Raw genomic sequence first — 18994 nt, forward strand, 5'->3', positions numbered from 1 at the left:
TGCCCTCATGGGGCAGTAGGAAGTCACAAAAAACTGTCCAACTGGAAATTTGAGCCTGGACTGGATAGTTGATGCTACAGAATTCCCGTTGTTAATTTTAAGCTTAAAAATGATATTGTGGTTATGTTTTAAGAGTAGTCCTTAACTTTTAGGGGCACGTGGTGGCTCAGATGGTTAAGCCTCTGACTTCAGCTCAGGTCCTGATCTCAGGGTTCGTGGGTTCGAGCCCCACATCTGGCTCTGAGCTGACAGCTGGGAGCCTGCTGAGAGCCTGATTCGGATTCTGTGTCTCCCTCTCTCTCTGGAGCTCCCCCCACCCCCCACACACACTCTGTCTCTCTCTCTCTCTCTCTCTCTCTCTCTCAAAAATAACAACTTTTTTTTTTTTTAAAGAATAGTTCTTATCTTTTAGAAATACAAAAAATATTTATGGGTGAAATTATATAAGGCCTAGTTTTGCTTCAAAATGATGGAAAACAAAATTGACTAAGAGTTGATATCATTGTTGCAGCTGAAGGATTGGGGTCATTCAGGTTCACTAGAACCTCACCGACGAAGTGCCGTCCAGAGAGCCCCGGAGCCTGGGAGCGGGTTAGAAATTCAGAATCTTGGCTCCACCCCAGATCAACTGAATCAGAAACTGTATTTTAATAAAATAAAATTCCCAGGGGATTCGTTCAAATGTGAGAAGCACTGGGCTATTCTACTTTCGTGCATTTTTGAAACTTTCCACAATCAAAAAGTTGTGGGGTTTGGTTTTGCTTTTCCAAAATTGTCTTCACCAGCTCCAGGCAGATCTTCCTGCCGAGTCTCGGGCTGGAAGGACCTAGGGGGACCTGTGGTGTCCCGCTCCGCCCTACGCGGGACACCCTGGGGTCCACCAGGCCGCCAGCGCCGCCCCTGCACCGCCCCCCTCCGCCCCTGCAGGGCAGCGCACCTGCCGCTCCGGCTGGGTCTCCCGCCGCGTCCCCACACCTCCTGGGCCGTCGGGCAGGCCCGGGCGTGGCCTTGCACCGCGCACCTGGGCGAGCCGGGACCCCGCCCTCGCGCGGGGGAGGAGCTGGCGGCGGGGCGGGCCGGGCCGTGACCGCGAGCGGGGGCCGGGTGCCGGGAGCCCGGCGGGCCGCGAACGCAGGCGCCGCGCCGGGGCCACCGAGATTGGGTGCCCGGGATGAGCTTCACCCGGAAAAAGGGCTTCTACAAGCAGGACGTCAACAAGACCGCCTGGGAGCTGCCCAAGACCTACGTGTCGCCGACGCACGTAGGCAGCGGGGCCTATGGCGCCGTGTGGTGAGACCCCCCGGGCCTGCGCGCCGCAGGGGGGCGTGGGGGGGCGCGGGGCGTCGGGCCGGACACGTGGCGGGCGCATAGGCACGGGGACGCAGGTGGAGCCTCCCGGACAAGCCGGGCCAGTGCATCCCTTCCCAGACCCGCCTTGGGGGTCCCCTCCGCCGCTGGGCCCTCGGGCCGCTCGCCCAACCACCTTGAGCGAGGACCCCAAGGCCCAGAGTCCCTGCGGGCTTGGAAGGCCCTCGCAGGGGCTCTTCCTGAGCCCAGCGCTTGGAGCTGGGAGGAGGCGACTGGGCAGCGGAGTATGAGCAAGAAGCCTCAGGCTGGCAGAGGCTGGCAGAGGCTGGCCTGAGGCCACTACAGGCGCCATCTCACTTTTCTCACTTTGCGGGGTCTCTGTGGCTTGAATTAGGACTGGGTCTGGTTCTCCAGGACTTGAACCTTATAGGGGACCCCGGAGTTCATCCAGGTGAATCCCTGATGTTACAAGTGGGCACACTGAGGCCCAAAGAGGGAGAAGCGACTTGCCAAGTTGCAAAGAGTGAGCTTCCCTCCAGGTTCTGGATCCTGTTGGCATTAACTTGTGTATCGCCAGGCTCCGTGCACCCCTGTCAGTTACTGCCGGTCCCCTCTGACACCCCTGACCTGTCACTGTACCTGAGGCTGCTCCCCATGTCCCCGGGGGTGGGGTGGGGTGGGGTGGGGTGGTGGGCTCCATGCCTCCCAGCCTAGCCCCCTGGCCAGGAGGGATTTTCTTTTGGGGGGGGGGTGGATGGCCTGGACTCCCCCGAGTGACCTGGGAGATTCCACCCGGGATGTGGAGTGGGGGCTGCTGGGCAGGAAAGCCACAGCCCGCTCACCTGTCTGTGCCCTACAGCTCCGCCATCGACAAGCGGTCAGGGGAGAAGGTGGCCATCAAGAAGTTGAGCCGGCCCTTCCAGTCGGAGATCTTTGCCAAGCGGGCCTACCGAGAGCTGCGCCTGCTGAAGCACATGCAGCATGAGAATGTAGGGCTGGGCCTGGGGGCTGCTCCGGAGAAGGGGAGGGGGAGCCAGGGAGGGGTCCTGACCAGGTCCCTCCCTGTGTGTGTGTGGGGGGGGGGGAGGGCGCCGGCCTGAGGGGTGCAGGGAGCTCAGGACAGGGCCAGGAGAAGGGGACTCTCCTCCCTGCCCCTCCCACTCTTGTTCCTCACCTCATTAAAGCAAGGCGCCAGGACCTGCCCTGCCTACTTCCCAGGAAGGGTGAAAAGGGTAGTTTTGGCAGTGGAGCAAAAGGAGCTTTGCGAGGTGCAAACATACTGTTGCATGGGCACAGAGGCGCTTTGTCATTTGTTCTGAGGTCTCAGAGCTGTGGTGCCCCCCATCCTGGTTAATGTATTTGCACACGTGGCCCCGATAATAACAACAATAACCACAGACAGTTGAGCACCTACTGTGTGCCAAGTGCTCTTCTCGGAGCTTTGCAGAAGCTGACTTGTTAATCCTCACCATTTCACAAGAGTTAAGTACTATTACTCCCAGGTACAGAAGAGGAAACTGAGGCACAGAAAGACTAAGAGGTCATATGGTTAGTCAGTGGCAGAGCTGGGATTTGAACCTAGGCTCTGGGGCCTCAGTGCAGAATTGTGAGAGCATCTTGTCTGACAGAAGCAGCTGGGAAAGCTAGTCGCCCAGCTCTGGGCCTAGCAACTGGGCTTTGGAACAGGATACCTAGGTTGGAGGGTGAACATTTAAAATAATGATTTCAAAACATTGGGCACGTTTTAAGCCCCATTGCTCTTCAGCCAGCCCCTCCCCATGGCCCCCAGCCACAGGTGATCTTGCTCCTGGATTCCTCTTCTGCCCTTTTTACCGCTTCTGAGAAGGCCAGGAGCCTGCCTCCTGCTGGAGACGGTGTATTAGGAAAGGGCTGGTGGTCATAGGCATGGCTGGGGCCCCGGGGCTGGGGGGAGAGAGGGCTGTGGCGGCTGCCCAGCCTCACTGACAACCTTCTCCCCAGGTCATCGGGCTCCTGGATGTCTTCACCCCAGCCTCTTCCCTGCGCGGCTTCCATGACTTGTGAGTTGGGCTGCACTGGGTTGAGGGGCATCTGCAGGCCTTACTTGCCCCTCGGGAGCAAGCTGGGGGAGAGTCCAGATTTCTCTCTTGTGGGTAGGGGGCTTCCTGTCCTGCTAGTCCCTTTGGGCCGTCCACTAATGCGTGATTCTGTCTGGATTCTGTCTGGATCCAGCCAAGGGTGGAGAGAAAGGCAGGCAGGAATAGGTGGGAGGGGCTTAGCGGGGTCCTTGACTGACACAGAGCTGTCTGCTTGTGGCTTCGCTTACCACCCGCTTTAATACAACCAAGACCTCATTGCCAGTCCTCACAGGATCTGCACTGGCTTACCTCGCCATTCTGTGGGGTCCCAGGTGTGGGTCTGGGCATGGAGCGAGGAGCGGGAAGGCTTGGCTGCCTCTGGCTGACGGGGTGTTTGACAGTCACATAGAACCAGAAAATTTAGACCAGTCCCTGGTCTAAAAGGTAGGAATCTTTAGGAAGATGGAGTCTTTCTTTTTTTCCCAATCTTTCTTTCTTTTTTTTTAAGTTTACTTATTTATTTTTGAGAGAGAGAGAGAGAGCAAAAGCAGGAGGAGGGGCAGAGAGAGGAGAGAGAGAATCCCAAGCAGGCTTCATGCTGCCCTTGTAGAGCCCCACGTGGGGCTCAAACTCACGAACTGTGGGATCATGACCTGAGCCGAAATCTAGAGTCAGATAGATGCTCAACCGACTGGGCCACCCAGGCTCCCTGAACTGACCCTATTTCAAATGCAGCTGAAGGTCTTTTTGTTAGGATGCTTTTGTTTTAAATTTAATGCAGTGATTCCGAATGGAGTTTTTTTCCTATAAAGCCAGCTGCTGGGCTTAACGTGGGGAATTTAAAGTGGACCAGCCCCCCAAGAAGGGTGGGGGTGTAGTCTCTAAATGAATACTCACAGTAGTGTGGTCGGTGCTCTATGTATGGTCAAGTGCTGGGGACTGTATGCTGCCTCAGGGGGCTTCACAGAGGAAGCTTGAACTCAACCCCAAAGGGTGAGGAGATGTTTGCCTGCAGTAAAGGTGCTTAAAGCATCCCGGGGCAGAAGGAACTGCATGGACAAAGGCCATGGTGCATGAAAGAGACTGGACCGTTGGGGCGATGTTGATAAGTTCACTGTGGCTAGTGAAGGCCAGTGGCTGGTTTGGTCAAGGGAAGAGTCCACACTTGATCCCACAGGCAGCCTCAAGTCCAGGGAGGATTTGAACATTGGGGTGATATGGTCAGATAAGATTTTGGGGTGCACTGTGGCGGGAGAGAGAGCCTGGAGAGTAGAGCCCCAGACCCAGACCTTGATTTAAATAAGGCAGAGGTGATGGGATGCCAAAGAGCAGACCTGAGACCTGTCAAAAGGCCCTATCTGTTGGGACGCAGTGGCTGGGACAGGGGGGTGTAGGTCAAGATGCCAGGCTCCTGCTTGAAATACAAAGTGGAGGAAGAACAGACGTTTCGAGAAAGAACGAACTCCATTTTGGACACTACTTTTGAGGAGCCTGTGAACGTTCCAGTGTTTAATCAGCAGTTGCAAACACATCTGGAGCCCAGGAAGGTCTGGGCTAGGGTAGAACATGGTATAATACTGTTGATTAAGAGATCAACAGAGAATCTTGAGGAGGTGTCAGACTGCAAGAGGTCCAATAGGAAGAAAGGGAGCCACAGGTGTGTGTGTGGGGAGGGGGGTGGTCATTGGTGATCTTGATCTGAGCCGCTTCGGAGGGGCAGAAGCAGACACCAGATCGTTAAGGGATTGGAAGTTAAGGCAGTGGGTCAAGAGGTGTGGACCACTCTTTCTAGAAGTTTGGCTGGGGAGGGAAGGAGGGAGAAAGGGTAGTTATTTGAAGAACCAAGTCAAGGGAAGGTAGTTCTAGCATGGCGAGACTTCAAGTTTGTCACCAGAGAAGAAAGAACCAGCGTCCATGTAGACGTGAAAGACAACACTAGGGAGGGGACTGTGCATGAAGCAGGGTCCCCCATGGGGGAGGGCAGATGATCAGGTAAAAGAAAGTTTCAGAAAATCACAGGCTCATAGAGATGGCCTTCATCACATCCTTTTTTTTTAATATTCTTTTTTAAAAATTGTTTTTAAGTTTATTTATTTATTTTGAGAGAGAGAGAGAGAGAGAGAGCGCGCGCGCAAGCTGGGGAGGAGCAGAGGAAGAGAATCCCAAGCAGGCTCCGTGCTGTCAGCGCAGAACCCGATGCAGGGCTCGATCTCACACATCGGGAGATCGTGACCTGAGTAGAAATCAGGAGTCGGATGCTTAACTGACTGAGCCACCCAGGCACCCCTTTGATATTCCTTTTTAAATCATATTTTGTTCTGGACGTTGCTGTTACTACCTTGAGCAACAGCTATATTTTGCTGACCTTGACCTGTTTTGCAATCCCACAGGAAGGTACAATGGCTCAGCTACTCCTTCTTCCTTCTTCTGCCCTTCTATAATAATAAAAATAAAATGTTTTATTATTTCCTTCTTGGAAGGGCACACATCCTTGGTTGTTTGTGGAGTTCTCCCAGCTGGGCATGACCCTCTGCGGGAAAAAGTATTTGAACAGAAGCAGAGGGGAACTCTGGCAGATGTTTCTAAGTCACAGCTGTGGCTTTCTGTGGGGCGTGGAAGGGGGCAAGGCGAGGGCACCTTTGAAGAGAGGGAACACAGCTCCATTTGGTTTTCCTGAGCACGCTCCAGGTAGAATGCTTGCCCTGAGCTCTGCCAGCTGGGTGGCCACCGTGGCCAGGCTGGGGGCCAGAAGCCAGGAGGCCCGTGTGGAGGTCCGGCTGGCTATGGCGGGGGCTGGTTCTTGCACACGGAGGCCACCTCTAAGGCCTGTGCTCTGCCCCAGCTCCTTTGCACCTCCTGTGATCTCAGGCCTGGGGCTGGGCGGGACCAGGGACTGTCAAGAAGCTCTCGTGCCTTGCAGCTACCTGGTGATGCCCTTCATGCAGACAGACCTGCAGAAGATCATGGGGATGGAGTTCAGTGAGGACAAGATCCAGTACCTGGTGTATCAGATGCTCAAGGGTCTTAAGGTGCGTGGGGGCCCGGAAGGTGACCGAGGGGGGCGCCTTGGTGTTGACACCTGAGGTTTGGAGAACACCAGGACTTGGGGGCTGGGAGAGCACCCTGTGACAGGGAAGAGGAGCCAGCCTGAACCACCTGGTGGGGAAGCCGGGTGCCGGACTCACCCTTCGCACTCTCTCCCTCTCTCTCACACAGTACATCCACTCAGCTGGGGTCGTCCACAGGGTGAGTGCTCTCTCTGCTCCGGTGCTCAGAGGCCCCTCCACCCTCTGCACCATGGAAGGATTCTCCACAGCCGGGGAGGAGGAAAGGAGTGGGGAGGCGAGAGTCCTCTGGAACCTGGCGTGTGGATTTACCCCCCCCACCCCCAGCCTTGGCCCAGGAAGGCCTGCTCAGAAGAACGTTGTGTTCTGGGGAACTTTCTGGGTGCTGCAAATGAAGCAAGCCTTGAGCTGTTTCAGGCTCCAGGAATCAGGAGTATCTTAGAGCTGGATGGGTCCAGGAGGACACCTGGTGCCGCCGTCATTTTACACACGAGGAGACCAACACCCAGAGAGGGGCGGGGGCAGGCTCCCATCTCTGCCTCTTGGCCCAGTGCTTCCTCTCTCCTCTCATCTAGGACCTGAAGCCGGGCAACCTGGCCGTAAACGAGGACTGTGAGCTGAAGGTGAGTGGGCGTGGGCTGGGGCGGGTTGGGGTGGGCCCCTCTCCCCTGGGAGCCCCCAAAAGCTGCTCCGGGACTGTCTGCAGCAACTCTTTGTCCCTCTGTCCCGCGAGTCATAGATCTTGGATTTTGGGCTGGCCCGGCACGCAGATGCTGAGATGACCGGCTATGTGGTGACCCGCTGGTACCGGGCCCCTGAGGTGATCCTCAGCTGGATGCACTACAACCAGACTGGTCAGTGGCCAGCTGCTCGGGGGTGGCAGGGGCTGGGGATCTTCTCTGGAAGCTTCTCCAGGGCCGTTGTAGTTCCTTTGGGTCGACTGACTGCCGGGTCCTGGTCAGCTGGTCCAGGTGATGCTTCCTCCCTCCCTCCGCAGTGGACATCTGGTCTGTGGGCTGTATCATGGCAGAGATGCTGACCGGGAAAACTCTGTTCAAGGGGAAAGATTGTATCCTTTGCTGGAAAAGCCCACCTCCATCCAGGGATTCATTCCTTCAACAGACACTTTATTACTTTAATCCCTCTTTTTTTGTTGTTATTGCAGAAGTGGTACCTGCTCACTCTAGAACAACTGTATTATTTTATTTTTAATGCTTATTTATTTATTTTTGAGAGAGAGAGAGAGCAGGGGAGGGGCAGAGAGGGAGACAGAGGGAGAGAGAGAGAGAGAGAGAGAGAGAATCCCAAGCAGGCTTTGCACTGAGAGTGCAGAGCCTGATGCAGGGCTTGAGCTCATGAACCACAAGATCATGACCTGGGCTGAAATCAAAAGTCAAATGCTTAACTGACTGAGCCACCCGGGTGCCCTCCGACTCTAGAACAATTTTAAAATGCAGGTAAGGGAATTGATGAAAAGCACCACCTGTCATTCCGGCACCATGTAGAAAATACATCATGCTTTGGCATCACACACACTAATTGAGCCCCTGTGTGCTGTGCAGGAGGAGAATATGTGGAGTCTGCACTGCCGAGCTCAGTGTGCGGCAGGGGGGACGGTGATGAAGAAGGGGATGAAGGTGGCTGGGCGGGACGGGAGCTGGAAAGGGGTCGTATCCAGGAACATTTGTGGCGAAGGACTCTTAACCCAGCCTGGTGGGTGGGAAGCCTTCCAGAGACCTGTGTCCTCTCCGGAAGGAAGGCACGTCTGGAGCCTGGCTCGTTGCCACGGGGCCTGGGTGGGAGTGACGGAAGGGCGGCGGGAAGGGCAGCCTCAGATCTACCAGCAGAGAGTGAGGCGGAGCCTTAACCCACTGCCAAGACCTGGACCAGCTGTCCCAGATCCTGAAAGTGACGGGGGTGCCGGGTGCAGAGTTTGTGCAGAAGTTGAATGACAAAGCAGTGAGTGGCAAATGGGTCTAGACTGGCCTCGGCTGTGCACTTGGCTAACCAGGGGTCACGTGGGCTGTGGGCCTTTGGGAAGGAGGGCTCCCCCGTTGCCTCCTTCTTGCCCTGGCAGATGCTCTTGCCTTCATCCCACTTTGGGCTTTGGCCTGAGCCTTCAGCCCGGTTCTGGGGCGTTTCTGGGGTCCCCCCTGCTCTGTACCCCAAGTCCTGAGCCCGAGGGGCTGACAGATGGAGATTACTCAGTGCTTCTCTGTCTTCCAGGCCAAATCCTACATCCAGTCCCTGCCACAGAGCCCCAAGAAGGATTTCTCTCAGCTCTTCCCACGGGCCAGCCCCCAGGGTGAGTCTTGGGCCCTGCCTTCCACGGGTCTCTGACGGGCCTCTGACGTCTGTCCCAGCGGGCGGGCTCTCCCAGGCCTGGGATGTGAGATGAGTGTTCTGTCGCTGCAGCCACAGACCTGCTAGAGAAGATGTTGGAGCTGGACGTGGACAAGCGTCTGACGGCCTCGCAGGCCCTCGCCCACCCCTTCTTTGAACCCTTCCGAGACCCAGAGGAGGAGACAGAGGCCCCGCAGCCATTTGATGACTCCTTAGAACATGAGAAACTCACAGTGGATGAATGGAAGCGTAAGAGCTGGGGGCCTCGGGTTCATCCTCTCTCTGCCTGCAGCCTCTCTCTCCTTTGCCTCCACGGTTTCCATGCGTGGCCTCTGGCGGCCCCACTGCTCTCCTGGATCACTATCAACACCTCCTTCTCTCTGAGCAGATATTGTCTCTTGTGTGCATTTCTTACTCCCTTAGCTGACTTCTGCTCCATGTTACATCCGGGGAGGGGGCCTCTCTTTTGCTCTGGGCACCCGCCCCCCACCCCCCCCGCCATCTCACACCTCGGGCCACCCTGTGTTTCTCAGAGCACATCTACAAGGAGATTGTGAACTTCAGCCCCATTGCCCGGAAGGACTCACGGCGCCGGTGTGGCATGAAGCTGCAGTGACCTGCCCAGCCTCACCCAGGGCTGAGCCCAGGGACCACCACCCGGCACCACCTGCCAGACACTGCCCCTGGGACCGATGTCTGTTTGTCACTACTACAGTTTCAGCTCTTCTTGGATTATAGCCTTCCAGGCAGAGGACACAGGGCCCTTGTCCTTGTGGTAGGAAACAGGCCTAGTACATGCAGAATTCAGGGATGTTGGCTGGGAGAAAACAGCTCTGATCACAACCAGCCACATTAAAATGCCAGTCTGGAGAGTCGCCTATGCGTGGGGGTCCTTCTTTCGGGCTGAGGGGCGGACTGAGCCAGGGCAGGGGGTCTGGGCAGTGAAGGCTTATTCGTTTGCTAAGGCTGCTGTGACAAATCCCCACAAACCGGATGGCCTCAAACAGCAGGACTTTATGCCCTCACAGCTCTGCTCGCAGGAAGTCTGAAATCAAGGTGTCGGAGGGGCCATGTTCCCTCTGAAGATTCAGAGCAGAATCCTCCCTTGCTTCTCTTCAGCTGCTGGTGGCTTCTGGAACCGTTGGTGTTCCTTGGCTTGCAGTTACATCCCTCCAGTCTCTGCCCCTGTCTTCACGTGGCCTGTTGCCCTCCGCGTATCTGTCTGGCCTCGCCTGTTCTTATAAGAACACCAGTGATTGAATTTAGGGCTCACCCTAATCCTGTCTGATCTCATCTGGGTCCTTGCTAATTACATCTACCGAGACCCTGTTTTCAAATAAGGTCACATTCTGAGGTTCTGGGTGGACATGGATTCGGGGAGGACACTACTGGACCCACTACCGATGGCCACGAGGGAGGGGCTCCTTCGTGGGCCCCGTGCTCTGTTGCCGAGCCAGACGTGTTTGGCTGCTAAATTAAGGGAGTTGCAGAGAGCTGCAGCTGGTGAGACATTACATGCAGGTTATTTTGGGTGAGTGATAAGCAATCAAGATACGAAACAATAGCAGGCTTGCTGACTGGGAGCTGCAGAAGGCAGAAACGGGCTTTTTCCGGGCTTTCTGGAAAACTGTTTCACTCCGGCCTCCTCTTGGGAATGATACATCTCTCCTGAGCTTTAACCTGACAGTGGATAGGATTTTTCTGTTTACATTTGAAGAGCTTTGGCAAGAACAAATTCCCACGCACAGGGAAGGAGCCAGGGGCCTGGCCTTGTTCCAGCCCTGGGGCCTGGGGTCAAATGCAGATTCCTGGGCCCTACCCCAGACACTCTGATTTAGCAGGTCTGAAGCTGAGACCTGAGAACATTTAATGAAGACCTCCCTGACCCATGCCCAGGGATTCTGATGGACGCCAGACCTTATTTAGAAAGACATTTCGTTGGGTTCAGTACCATTTGTCAAGAGGCCTGCAACCGGGGACTTACATGGGCTTCACACACTCATTTACAGAAGTGAAGACTGAGGCCCGGGGCACTTTTAGGGGGGTGAAACTGTTCTGAGACTATAATGGTGGACACATCACATCATGCATTAGTGAAAACCAGCAGAACTGAACACCACAGGGTGAACCCTCAAATAAACCATAGACTTTAGTTAATAATAATGTATCAGTATTGGTTCCTCACTTGTAACAAATGGACCACACTGATGCAACCTGTTAATAATAGGGTAACTGTGAGGCAGGGGCGGGAGGAAGTGTTGGGGCGGGAGTATATAGAACTTTCTGTACTTTGGAATGAGTTTTCTGCAAACCTAAAATTGCTCTAAAGAAACAATGTCTACTTTTAAAAAAGAGAAGCAAAAAGCTTGAGGTCCCAGGGAGATAGGGTCTGATACCCACAGCCAGGGAGTAGGGGTGTCGGGAATTGAACCAAGCAGCCTTGACCACTGGGCCCAAGACACTTAACCCACACTTGGATTCAATGGTGGCTCAGCCTTCTGTACCTTCTAGCCTGTCTCTCTGAACTTCTCTGCCTGTGTCCATGGATTCTGCTTCCTCTCCCACAGGGTGAACCTGCCGTCAAGGAGAGAGGGGCTGGCCATGTCCTGCCACAGCCCTCACCTTGCTGGTTACTAAACTGCCCCATGTCCCCTGAGTCAAAATCCCTCAGTTAAATCTTTCAGCCTTCCGAGACTCCTCACTGGTCCCAGGGACACAGTCCAGTGTCCTTGGCCTGGCATTCAAAGCCCCTTGCATCCTCCCTAACATCATGCACTCCTACTGCCTCCTATTTTCCTTCCCCCAGCGTGACTTGCCAGACCACCAGTCCTGGGATACACCACGGGGCTCACTCTGCACATGAACAGGTTAAAGGTTCTGACAAGTCCTTCAGTAAAGAGGTCTGCTCAACATTAACCCTGAACCTGCCAAATGTCCTTACCCACAAGACCCCATCTCCTGAGAGCCATCACACACACAGCCCCCATTTGCGCAGTGAAGCCCAGGGCACAAGTCCCAGGACTGCTCCCCAGGTGGGCCTGGAGCTTCTTTCAGAGCCTCTGCCTAGGAGGTCCTTCGCCCCCCTCCTCACTTAGGAAAATCCTCCTTAGCCTTCGAGACTCTGCCTCAGGCCGCCATCGAGAAGGAAGTTCTCCATCGACGGCCATACCACCCTGAACGCCCCGGATCTCATCTGATCTCGGAAGCTAAGCAGGGTCGGGCCTGGTTAGTACTTGGATGGGAGCAGTTCTCCATAATCCTCCCTAAGAGAATGGGTGTTTTCCTCCCTCTGCCCCAGGCCCTCTGTGGGCGGTAGCTACAATCTGTTACAGTCCGTGTGGTTCTGCCTCCCCTCCCCATAGCACACTGTGAGCCCTGCTTGGGACAGCTATCTGTGAGTGGGCAGATGTCCCAGGGTCCTGCCGATCATGTCTCTGCCCCCGGCCAGACTGCATAGTATCAAGGGCAGTGAACAAAGTAGGAAGCAGAAGCAGGTGGCCCTGGCCTGCATCTTAGAGTTGCTCCCCCGAAATTTCTAGGCTTGCAGACTCCCAGGCCTTTGCCCATCATCCCAGTGTCCCTCCAGTCCCTCCCCATCCCAGAATTAAACTTCTGTGTGTCACTTCAGCCCCTTCCCTACAATCCTCTCAAACCCGGGAAGTTTCTCCAAAGGGAGGTGACAGTGCCGGGCAGTGGGAAGGGGTTCATGGATTCTGGCCTCGCCCGTCGGGCACATGGCTGGAGGGACAGGAAACGAGTCCAGTTATAGGCTGGCTGGGGCACTGGGCTCAGCTACTCTCAGAATCGGCCTGCAGGACCTCTGACGAGTCTCTGTGTCCCTCCTGTTGGTGGACAAGGTTGGGATTTGCCTGCGATAGGCAGGGAAGCTTGAAATTTCCTGACAGAGTTAGGGAAGCCAAACTCAGGGACTGGAGACAGTTCAGTAACAGCACGCTGGATCTCCTCCTCTGTGAAAGGAAGGGTGTCCTTGTACAATGCGCAGCTCTTCTCCCAAGGCCACTGGGGCCTACAGCCGGGGCCCGGCCACCGGTGTCACCCAGGCCACGGCTTGTCTGGTGTGTTAGGGGTGGCACTGTTCCCAGTGAGGGGCAGCTGATGGGAGGCTGGAACTGTCCCTGCAGGGCAGAGCCCGGTGGGTGAATGACCCAGTGCCTGAGGGGCTGCAGGCTTGTTTGAAAGGGGAAGGGATCAGCTTTCCCCTGGCACAGAGAGATAGCTTTGGTTCCCTACCAGGGTGTGGGAAACTCACTTCTGAGGAGGGAGGAATGTCTTCCCACCTCTTTTCCCTACTCTAGGCTTTTGTGTCGTTAAATTCAGTTGAAACAATTCCCTAAGCACTAGTGCTGGGGTGCCCCCCTCCCTCTAATCCACAGTGAGCTCGGGGCTCTGTGATCCTCCCTAAATCCTCCTGTGACTTAAGGTAAGACGCTAGTGACTTTCTCCCTTTTCACAACGGGCAGCAGAGACCCGACACCATTCAACCAAATCGAAGATCTCAGTGAGATGTCACCATGGAGGCCTCACCCCTGGTCCCCTACCCGGAGATTTCCTGGGAATTCTCATCTAATCCCTCCTGCAGATGTGGAACCTCTGCCCTCGCTCTGGGCCAGTGACAACAAGGCACCTCTGGGTGGGGGGGCTCCTAACCATTTTCTGTGCCTTGGATCCCTTCTCAAAACAATATTTTCATAAACATAAATTGAACTACGCATGATTACAGCAGAAGCCAGTTATGTTGAAATACAGTTGTGAAAACATTTAAATGTGTGATGTTGTAATTCATGGGTTTCTTTATTAACGCATTAAATAACAAGATCTAGCCGTGAGCCTGATAAACCACAAATCTGAAGTAGAAATGAGCATGAACGATGTTTCAAGATAACTGCAGCAACTGTAGAGGGGAACGAAAAGCTCTGTGCTTCCTATCGATGCTGCTCATATGACCTTAGTCTGCAGCCTCTGTTCAGAACCGAGGACATGGCAGCAAGTGGCAGGAAAATCGTAATATTTTTCAACCCAAGTTCACGGAGTCTGAATTACAGGGTGCACTCTGTGATTGGTGGGCCCAGTGAAGAACCCTTGTTATAGAAACTAAAATGTGACTTTTTAAAAAAAAAAATTTTTAATGTTTATTTTTGAGACGGAGAGAGAGCATGAATGGGGGAGGGGCAGAAAGAGAGGGAGACAACAGAATCGGAAAGCAGGCTCCAGGCTGAGCTGTCAGCACAGAGTCCGATGCGCGGCTCAAACTCACGAACTGTGAGATCATGACCTGAGCCGAAGTCAGACGCGTAGCTGACTGAGCCACCCAGACACCCCCAATGTGTATTTAGTTTTGAGGGAGAGAGAGAGAGAGAGAGAGAGGGCAGGGGAGGGGCAGAGAGAGAGGGAGACACAGAATGTGAAGCAGGCTCCAGACTCTGAGCTGTCAGCACAGAGCCCCATGTGGGGCTCGAACTCACGGACCGTGAGATCCTGTACTGAGCTGCAGTCCGATGCATAACGGACTGAGCCACCCAGCTACCCCTAAAATGTGACTTTACATGTCTTCTGCTATTTCTTTTTGTGTGTGTGTGTGTGTGTGTGTGTGTTTATTTTTGAGAGAGAGAGAGAGAGAGTGAGCAGGGAAGGGACAGAGAGAAGGGACAGGGATCTGAAGCAGGCTCTGTGCTGGCAGCAAAGAGTCTGATGTGGGGCTCAAACTCACAAACCAAACTGTAAGATCATGACCTAAGCCGAAGTCAGACACTTAACCCACTGAGCCACCCAGGCGCCCCAACCTCTGCTATTTCTTAACTGATCCCCCAGCCCCACCACCACCCGCACCCCCTCCCTCTCACCCCGTCCCTCCCTCCGTCTTGTGTAATCACAGAGCTGGATTGGAAACTTTCACATCTGCACCTGGAAGCCTACAACACATATTACACCCCCCTCCCCATTTCCCTGTGTCTCCTAACCTCACAGTCCAGCAGGAGAAGTCTGACTGGGGCATTTTGCTCGGGAATTTGCCGAGGCCTCTATAACTAGTTTGCAAACTGCATGGAATTCTCCCATCCCAACTTTACCGCATTTCCTCTAAACAATTTTAGTGATGAAGACATTGGGTTCCAGAGTAGAGATGGGGCCCAGGCCTCCTACCTACCATATACTGTTCTTTCCACTGTGACAGTGGTGTGGTGATTTATTGAGAACTGCATTACTGTTCCTGTCCCCCCAACCACCACAGGCATGAAGACAGCCAAGCCTAGAGATGGGTTTGTGTTAACTGGCCGACAGAGGAAGCTGTGAGAAAGGCATTTATTTCTCTGTTATCCCCAAGGTCTCATCTTTGAGAATATTTTGCTAGGATTCTGGGAAGAGAACAGGATGGGAGGTGAGTAGGTATGAGAAGTAGTGGGCCTGTTGGTCCCGATATTCTTTTGAGACTGTGACCAGCTCCCTGTCAACACCCTTGCAAAACTCAAGAAGAGGCTGCTGAGTATGCTTGGGAGCCCAGGGCTCCTAGTCTTGGCTGAAATTCCTGTGTGACAAGTGTGTCCTGTGGCATCAGAACCATGGACCTGAAAGAGCCCTGTGGACTGGGACAGGGGACTTCTGTGACAGACACAGTTGGTTTCCTATCCATCAGCCACCCTCCCTTCTTCTTTCAAGAACCCACATTTTATTCAGGCTGCAACCTGCACAGAAACGTGGGCCTCTCCCCCAGCCCCAGATGGTGACCCATGATTGTTCTACACCAAAGGAGCTAATTCTCTCTGCTGCTTGTGGGCTTAGGACTCAGTTCTGCCCAAGAGGACTTAGGGGAAGTCTGGGAAGGAGATCTAGGTGGTGTGTACCTGCCATCTGCCCTGAAGATGGTTTTGTGAGCTCTGCAGCTCTGGCAGCCATTATGTAACCAAGAGGAAACAAGCCCAAGGCTAAAAAGTCCATATACTGAGGATGATAAAATGTAAGGATGCCAAGGTCCTGATTTCTTGGAGACATCAGGAAGCTGATGACACCACTCCAGGGACTGCCTGCCTCCAGGCTTCTTATTATATGAAATACCTACATAACTTTGTAGCCGAAGGCACCATCACTCAGAGAGATTCTCCTACGTGTAGGCCACACATTCTTAACTAGTGCACCATCACAGTGGTTTTAGGCACAGATGGATTATCAGAGACGTTTTCTTTGTGTCGTGGGGTCCAGAAGATCCCAGAACTTTTGTGTAATTCTGAGGAGGAGCCCAGCCCAATAGAACAGGGCCTTGGCTTTAGAAGCTCTAACTTCGTCCGGCCTCTTCTTTTTTAGCCCCCATCAGAAGAGCGGTGCCTCTTTCTATCCCCGTTCTTTCCCTGTGCACAACACTGGTTAAGTGTTGGGCTCTGGACATGCGCTGCCTGCCTTTAACCAGCCGTGTGATCTTGGGCGTCTGTTTCCATGCCCCAAAAATGAAATTAATATAAGGAAAGCATTCAAGACTGTCTGACACATAAGAAGCGCTCACTGAGCATTAAGTGTGATTTTCTTCTACCACATCCTCTTTTCTCCTTGCTCACCCCATCTTCCTGACATCTTCCCTTCCTCCTCAGAAGCAGCACTTCCGGGGTGCCTGGGTGACTCAGTCAGTTAAGCATCCAACTCTTGACTTGATCAAGCGATCAAGTGATCTCTCAGTTCAGTGAGATTGAGCCCTGTGTCGAGCTCTGCTTGGGATTCTCTCTCTCCCTCTCTCTCTCTCCCCCTCCCCTGAGCATATGTGTGTGAGCACATGCAGGCACTCTCTCAAAGTAAATAAACTTAAAAAAATAATAATAATAAAATTACAACACTATAATTAAAGAAAAAAAAGAAAGAAACAGCACTTTTCTTCACTCACCTGATCTCGTCAAATCCTCCTTCAGTAGGTCCTCAAGAGATTACATCCCAGTCACTCTTGGCTTATCTTATGACTCTGGGGTCTGGGAGGCTGCATTGTGTGGAGGGCAGAACAGGGGCTTTGCAGACAAAAAGCCTTGGGGTTAAGAGAAAAAGAGTGGAATTTAAAGAACTGGCTCACTTGCCCGGGGAGGGGGTGGTGTTGGCAAGTTTGAAATCTGTAGGGCAGGCTGGCAAGCTAGAAATTCAGGCAGGAGTTTTATATCACACTCATGAGGCCGAATTCCTTTTTCTTCGGGAAACCTCGGCTTTTGCTCTGATGACCTTCAACTGTTTGGATGAGGTCCACCCACGTTATGGGAGGTAATCTGCTTTTATTTAAAGTCACTTGGGGCACCTGGGTGGCTTGGTCGGTTAAGCGTCCGACTTCGGCGCAGGTCATGATCTCACGGTCCATGAGTTCGAGCCCCGCGTCGGGCTCTGTGCTGACAGCTCGGAGCCTGGAGCCTGTTTCAGATTCTGTGTCTCCCTCTGTCTCTGCTCCTCCCCTGTTCATGCTCTGTCTCTCTCTGTCTCAAAAATAAATAAACGTTAAAAAAAAAATTAAAAAAAAAAAAGTCACTGGTTGTTGGGGAGCCTGGGTGGCTCAGTCGGTTAAGCGTCTGACTTTGGCTCAGGACATGAGCCCATGGTTCAGGGGTTCAAGCCCCATATCGGGCTCTGTGCTGACAGCTCAGAGTCTGGAGCCTGCTTCACATTCTGTGTCTCCCTCTCTCTCTGCCCCTCCCCCGCTTGCACTCTGTCTCTCTCTCTCTCTCTCAAAAATAAACATTAAAAAAATTTTTAAGTCCACTGACTGTAAATGTTATTCATATTCAAAAATTCGTCGAAGCAGGAGTGCCTAGCTGGCTCATTTGATGGAGTATGTGACTCTTGATCTCGGAGTTGTGTGTTCAAGCCCCACATTGGGTGTAGAGATTACTTAAAAAACAAATAAATAAGTAAAAATTTAATTAAAAAAATAAAAATTCTTCACAGCATCATCTAGACTCGTGTTTAACCAAATAACTGAGCACATCGCCTAGCCAAGTTGACCCATAAAATTAACCATCATACCAGGTGTGTGGGGCAGGATACTTCTCTGAGCCTTGTATTTCTTTGTCTGAAATGGAATAATAGAAGAGCGCACCGTGCAGGACTGGTGAGAGGTGAGTGCATACAGAGTGCACAGTAAATGTTAGTCTTTTCCACCGTTGTTATGGTTGTACCAGGAGGCGCTCGAAACACATGCAGTCAGTGCTCTTGGGCTTCCAGGGAACAGAAGCCATGGCTGCTGCTCTCTGGCTTTCGGTTGAGTAGGTATCACACAAAACCGTGCAGGTGCACTGTTCCCATCTGACTCGTCACCCAACAGAGGGGTCCAGAACCTCTGGTGCGTGGGAAGACGCCCAGGGAAACGGATCATCACGAATTCTTCACCCTCTCCTTTATGTGGAAAGGAGGAAAGTTTTTTTTACTGGTTTTCTTTCTCTTTGAGACAGTGGAGGGCTTGGAGCGATATGTCAGAAAGAATTAAGTTTCTCTTCTTCAGCAACCATTTCACATTTTGTAAGAACTGCATATTCATGAGGGTACGCAGCCTAGTAGGGACCAGATGACAGCTCAGTTTTCCTGGAAATCAGGAAATCAATCAAGCTGCCAAACTGAGATGTCTGCATTGTGAAATACTGCTAACATTCCAGAAAGTTGTTTTAAATGAGAGTTATTTTTAAAAAGGAAATTCTTTCTCTCTCTCTCTCTCCCTCTTCTTTTTCTCTATTTTTCTTCTCCTCCCACCCTCCCTCCCTTCCTTCCTTCCTTTCATTTTTTAAGCTAGTGTTACCCAGCGTTGGACTACTTCTTCTCCGAGGTTCAGAGTAGGCATGAGTTTTTAAAAGTAGGTGGGATTCGGGGTGCCTGGGTGGCTCAGTCGGTTGAGTGTCCTTCTTAGGCTCAGGTCATGATCTCGCAGTTTGTGAGTTTGAGTCCCGCGTTGGGCTCTGTGCTGACAGCTCAGAGCCTGGAGCCTGCTTCGGATTCTGGGTCCCCCTCTCTCTCCGCCCCACCCCTGCTTGTGCTCTGTCTCTCTCTGTCTTTCAAAAATGAATAAACATAAATTTTTTAAAAAGTAGGTGGGATGAGATATGGGTCTCTCTGCCTCTCTCTGACATTTTCCATTGTTCCAACTAATTGGCACCCCCTTCTGCTTGTCCAGGAATCCACATGCCTTTGTCCACACTTGTCCCCCACTGTTTCCTGTGTTTTTACAGTGAAACCAGGACTTCAGCCACCTCCTCCAGA

The 18994-nt window shown here is 53.1% G+C and overlaps 1 protein-coding gene across 2 annotated transcripts; it reads left to right on the forward strand.

Moving 5' to 3' along the window:
- The first annotated feature begins 1083 nt into the window (after positions 1-1083).
- On the forward strand, positions 1084-9643 carry MAPK13 (mitogen-activated protein kinase 13). 2 transcript variants are annotated; one of them, XM_043592975.1, is made up of 12 exons: positions 1085-1290; positions 2168-2297; positions 3289-3347; positions 6286-6394; positions 6582-6611; positions 7006-7053; positions 7170-7284; positions 7428-7499; positions 8310-8389; positions 8657-8735; positions 8846-9022; positions 9307-9643. In XM_043592975.1, the coding sequence occupies exons 1-12, from the start codon at positions 1172-1174 to the stop codon at positions 9387-9389; spliced, it is 1101 nt and encodes a 366-aa protein (XP_043448910.1). In that variant the 5' UTR covers positions 1085-1171; the 3' UTR covers positions 9390-9643. The 2 variants fall into 2 exon arrangements, with proteins under 2 accessions (XP_043448911.1, XP_043448910.1); XM_043592976.1 differs by lacking the exon at positions 6582-6611 and having other exon boundaries at positions 1084-1290.
- The last annotated feature ends 9351 nt before the right edge of the window (positions 9644-18994 follow it).

Source organism: Prionailurus bengalensis, chromosome B2 (assembly GCF_016509475.1).
Source record: "Prionailurus bengalensis isolate Pbe53 chromosome B2, Fcat_Pben_1.1_paternal_pri, whole genome shotgun sequence".
Taxonomy (NCBI): Eukaryota; Metazoa; Chordata; class Mammalia; order Carnivora; family Felidae; genus Prionailurus; species Prionailurus bengalensis.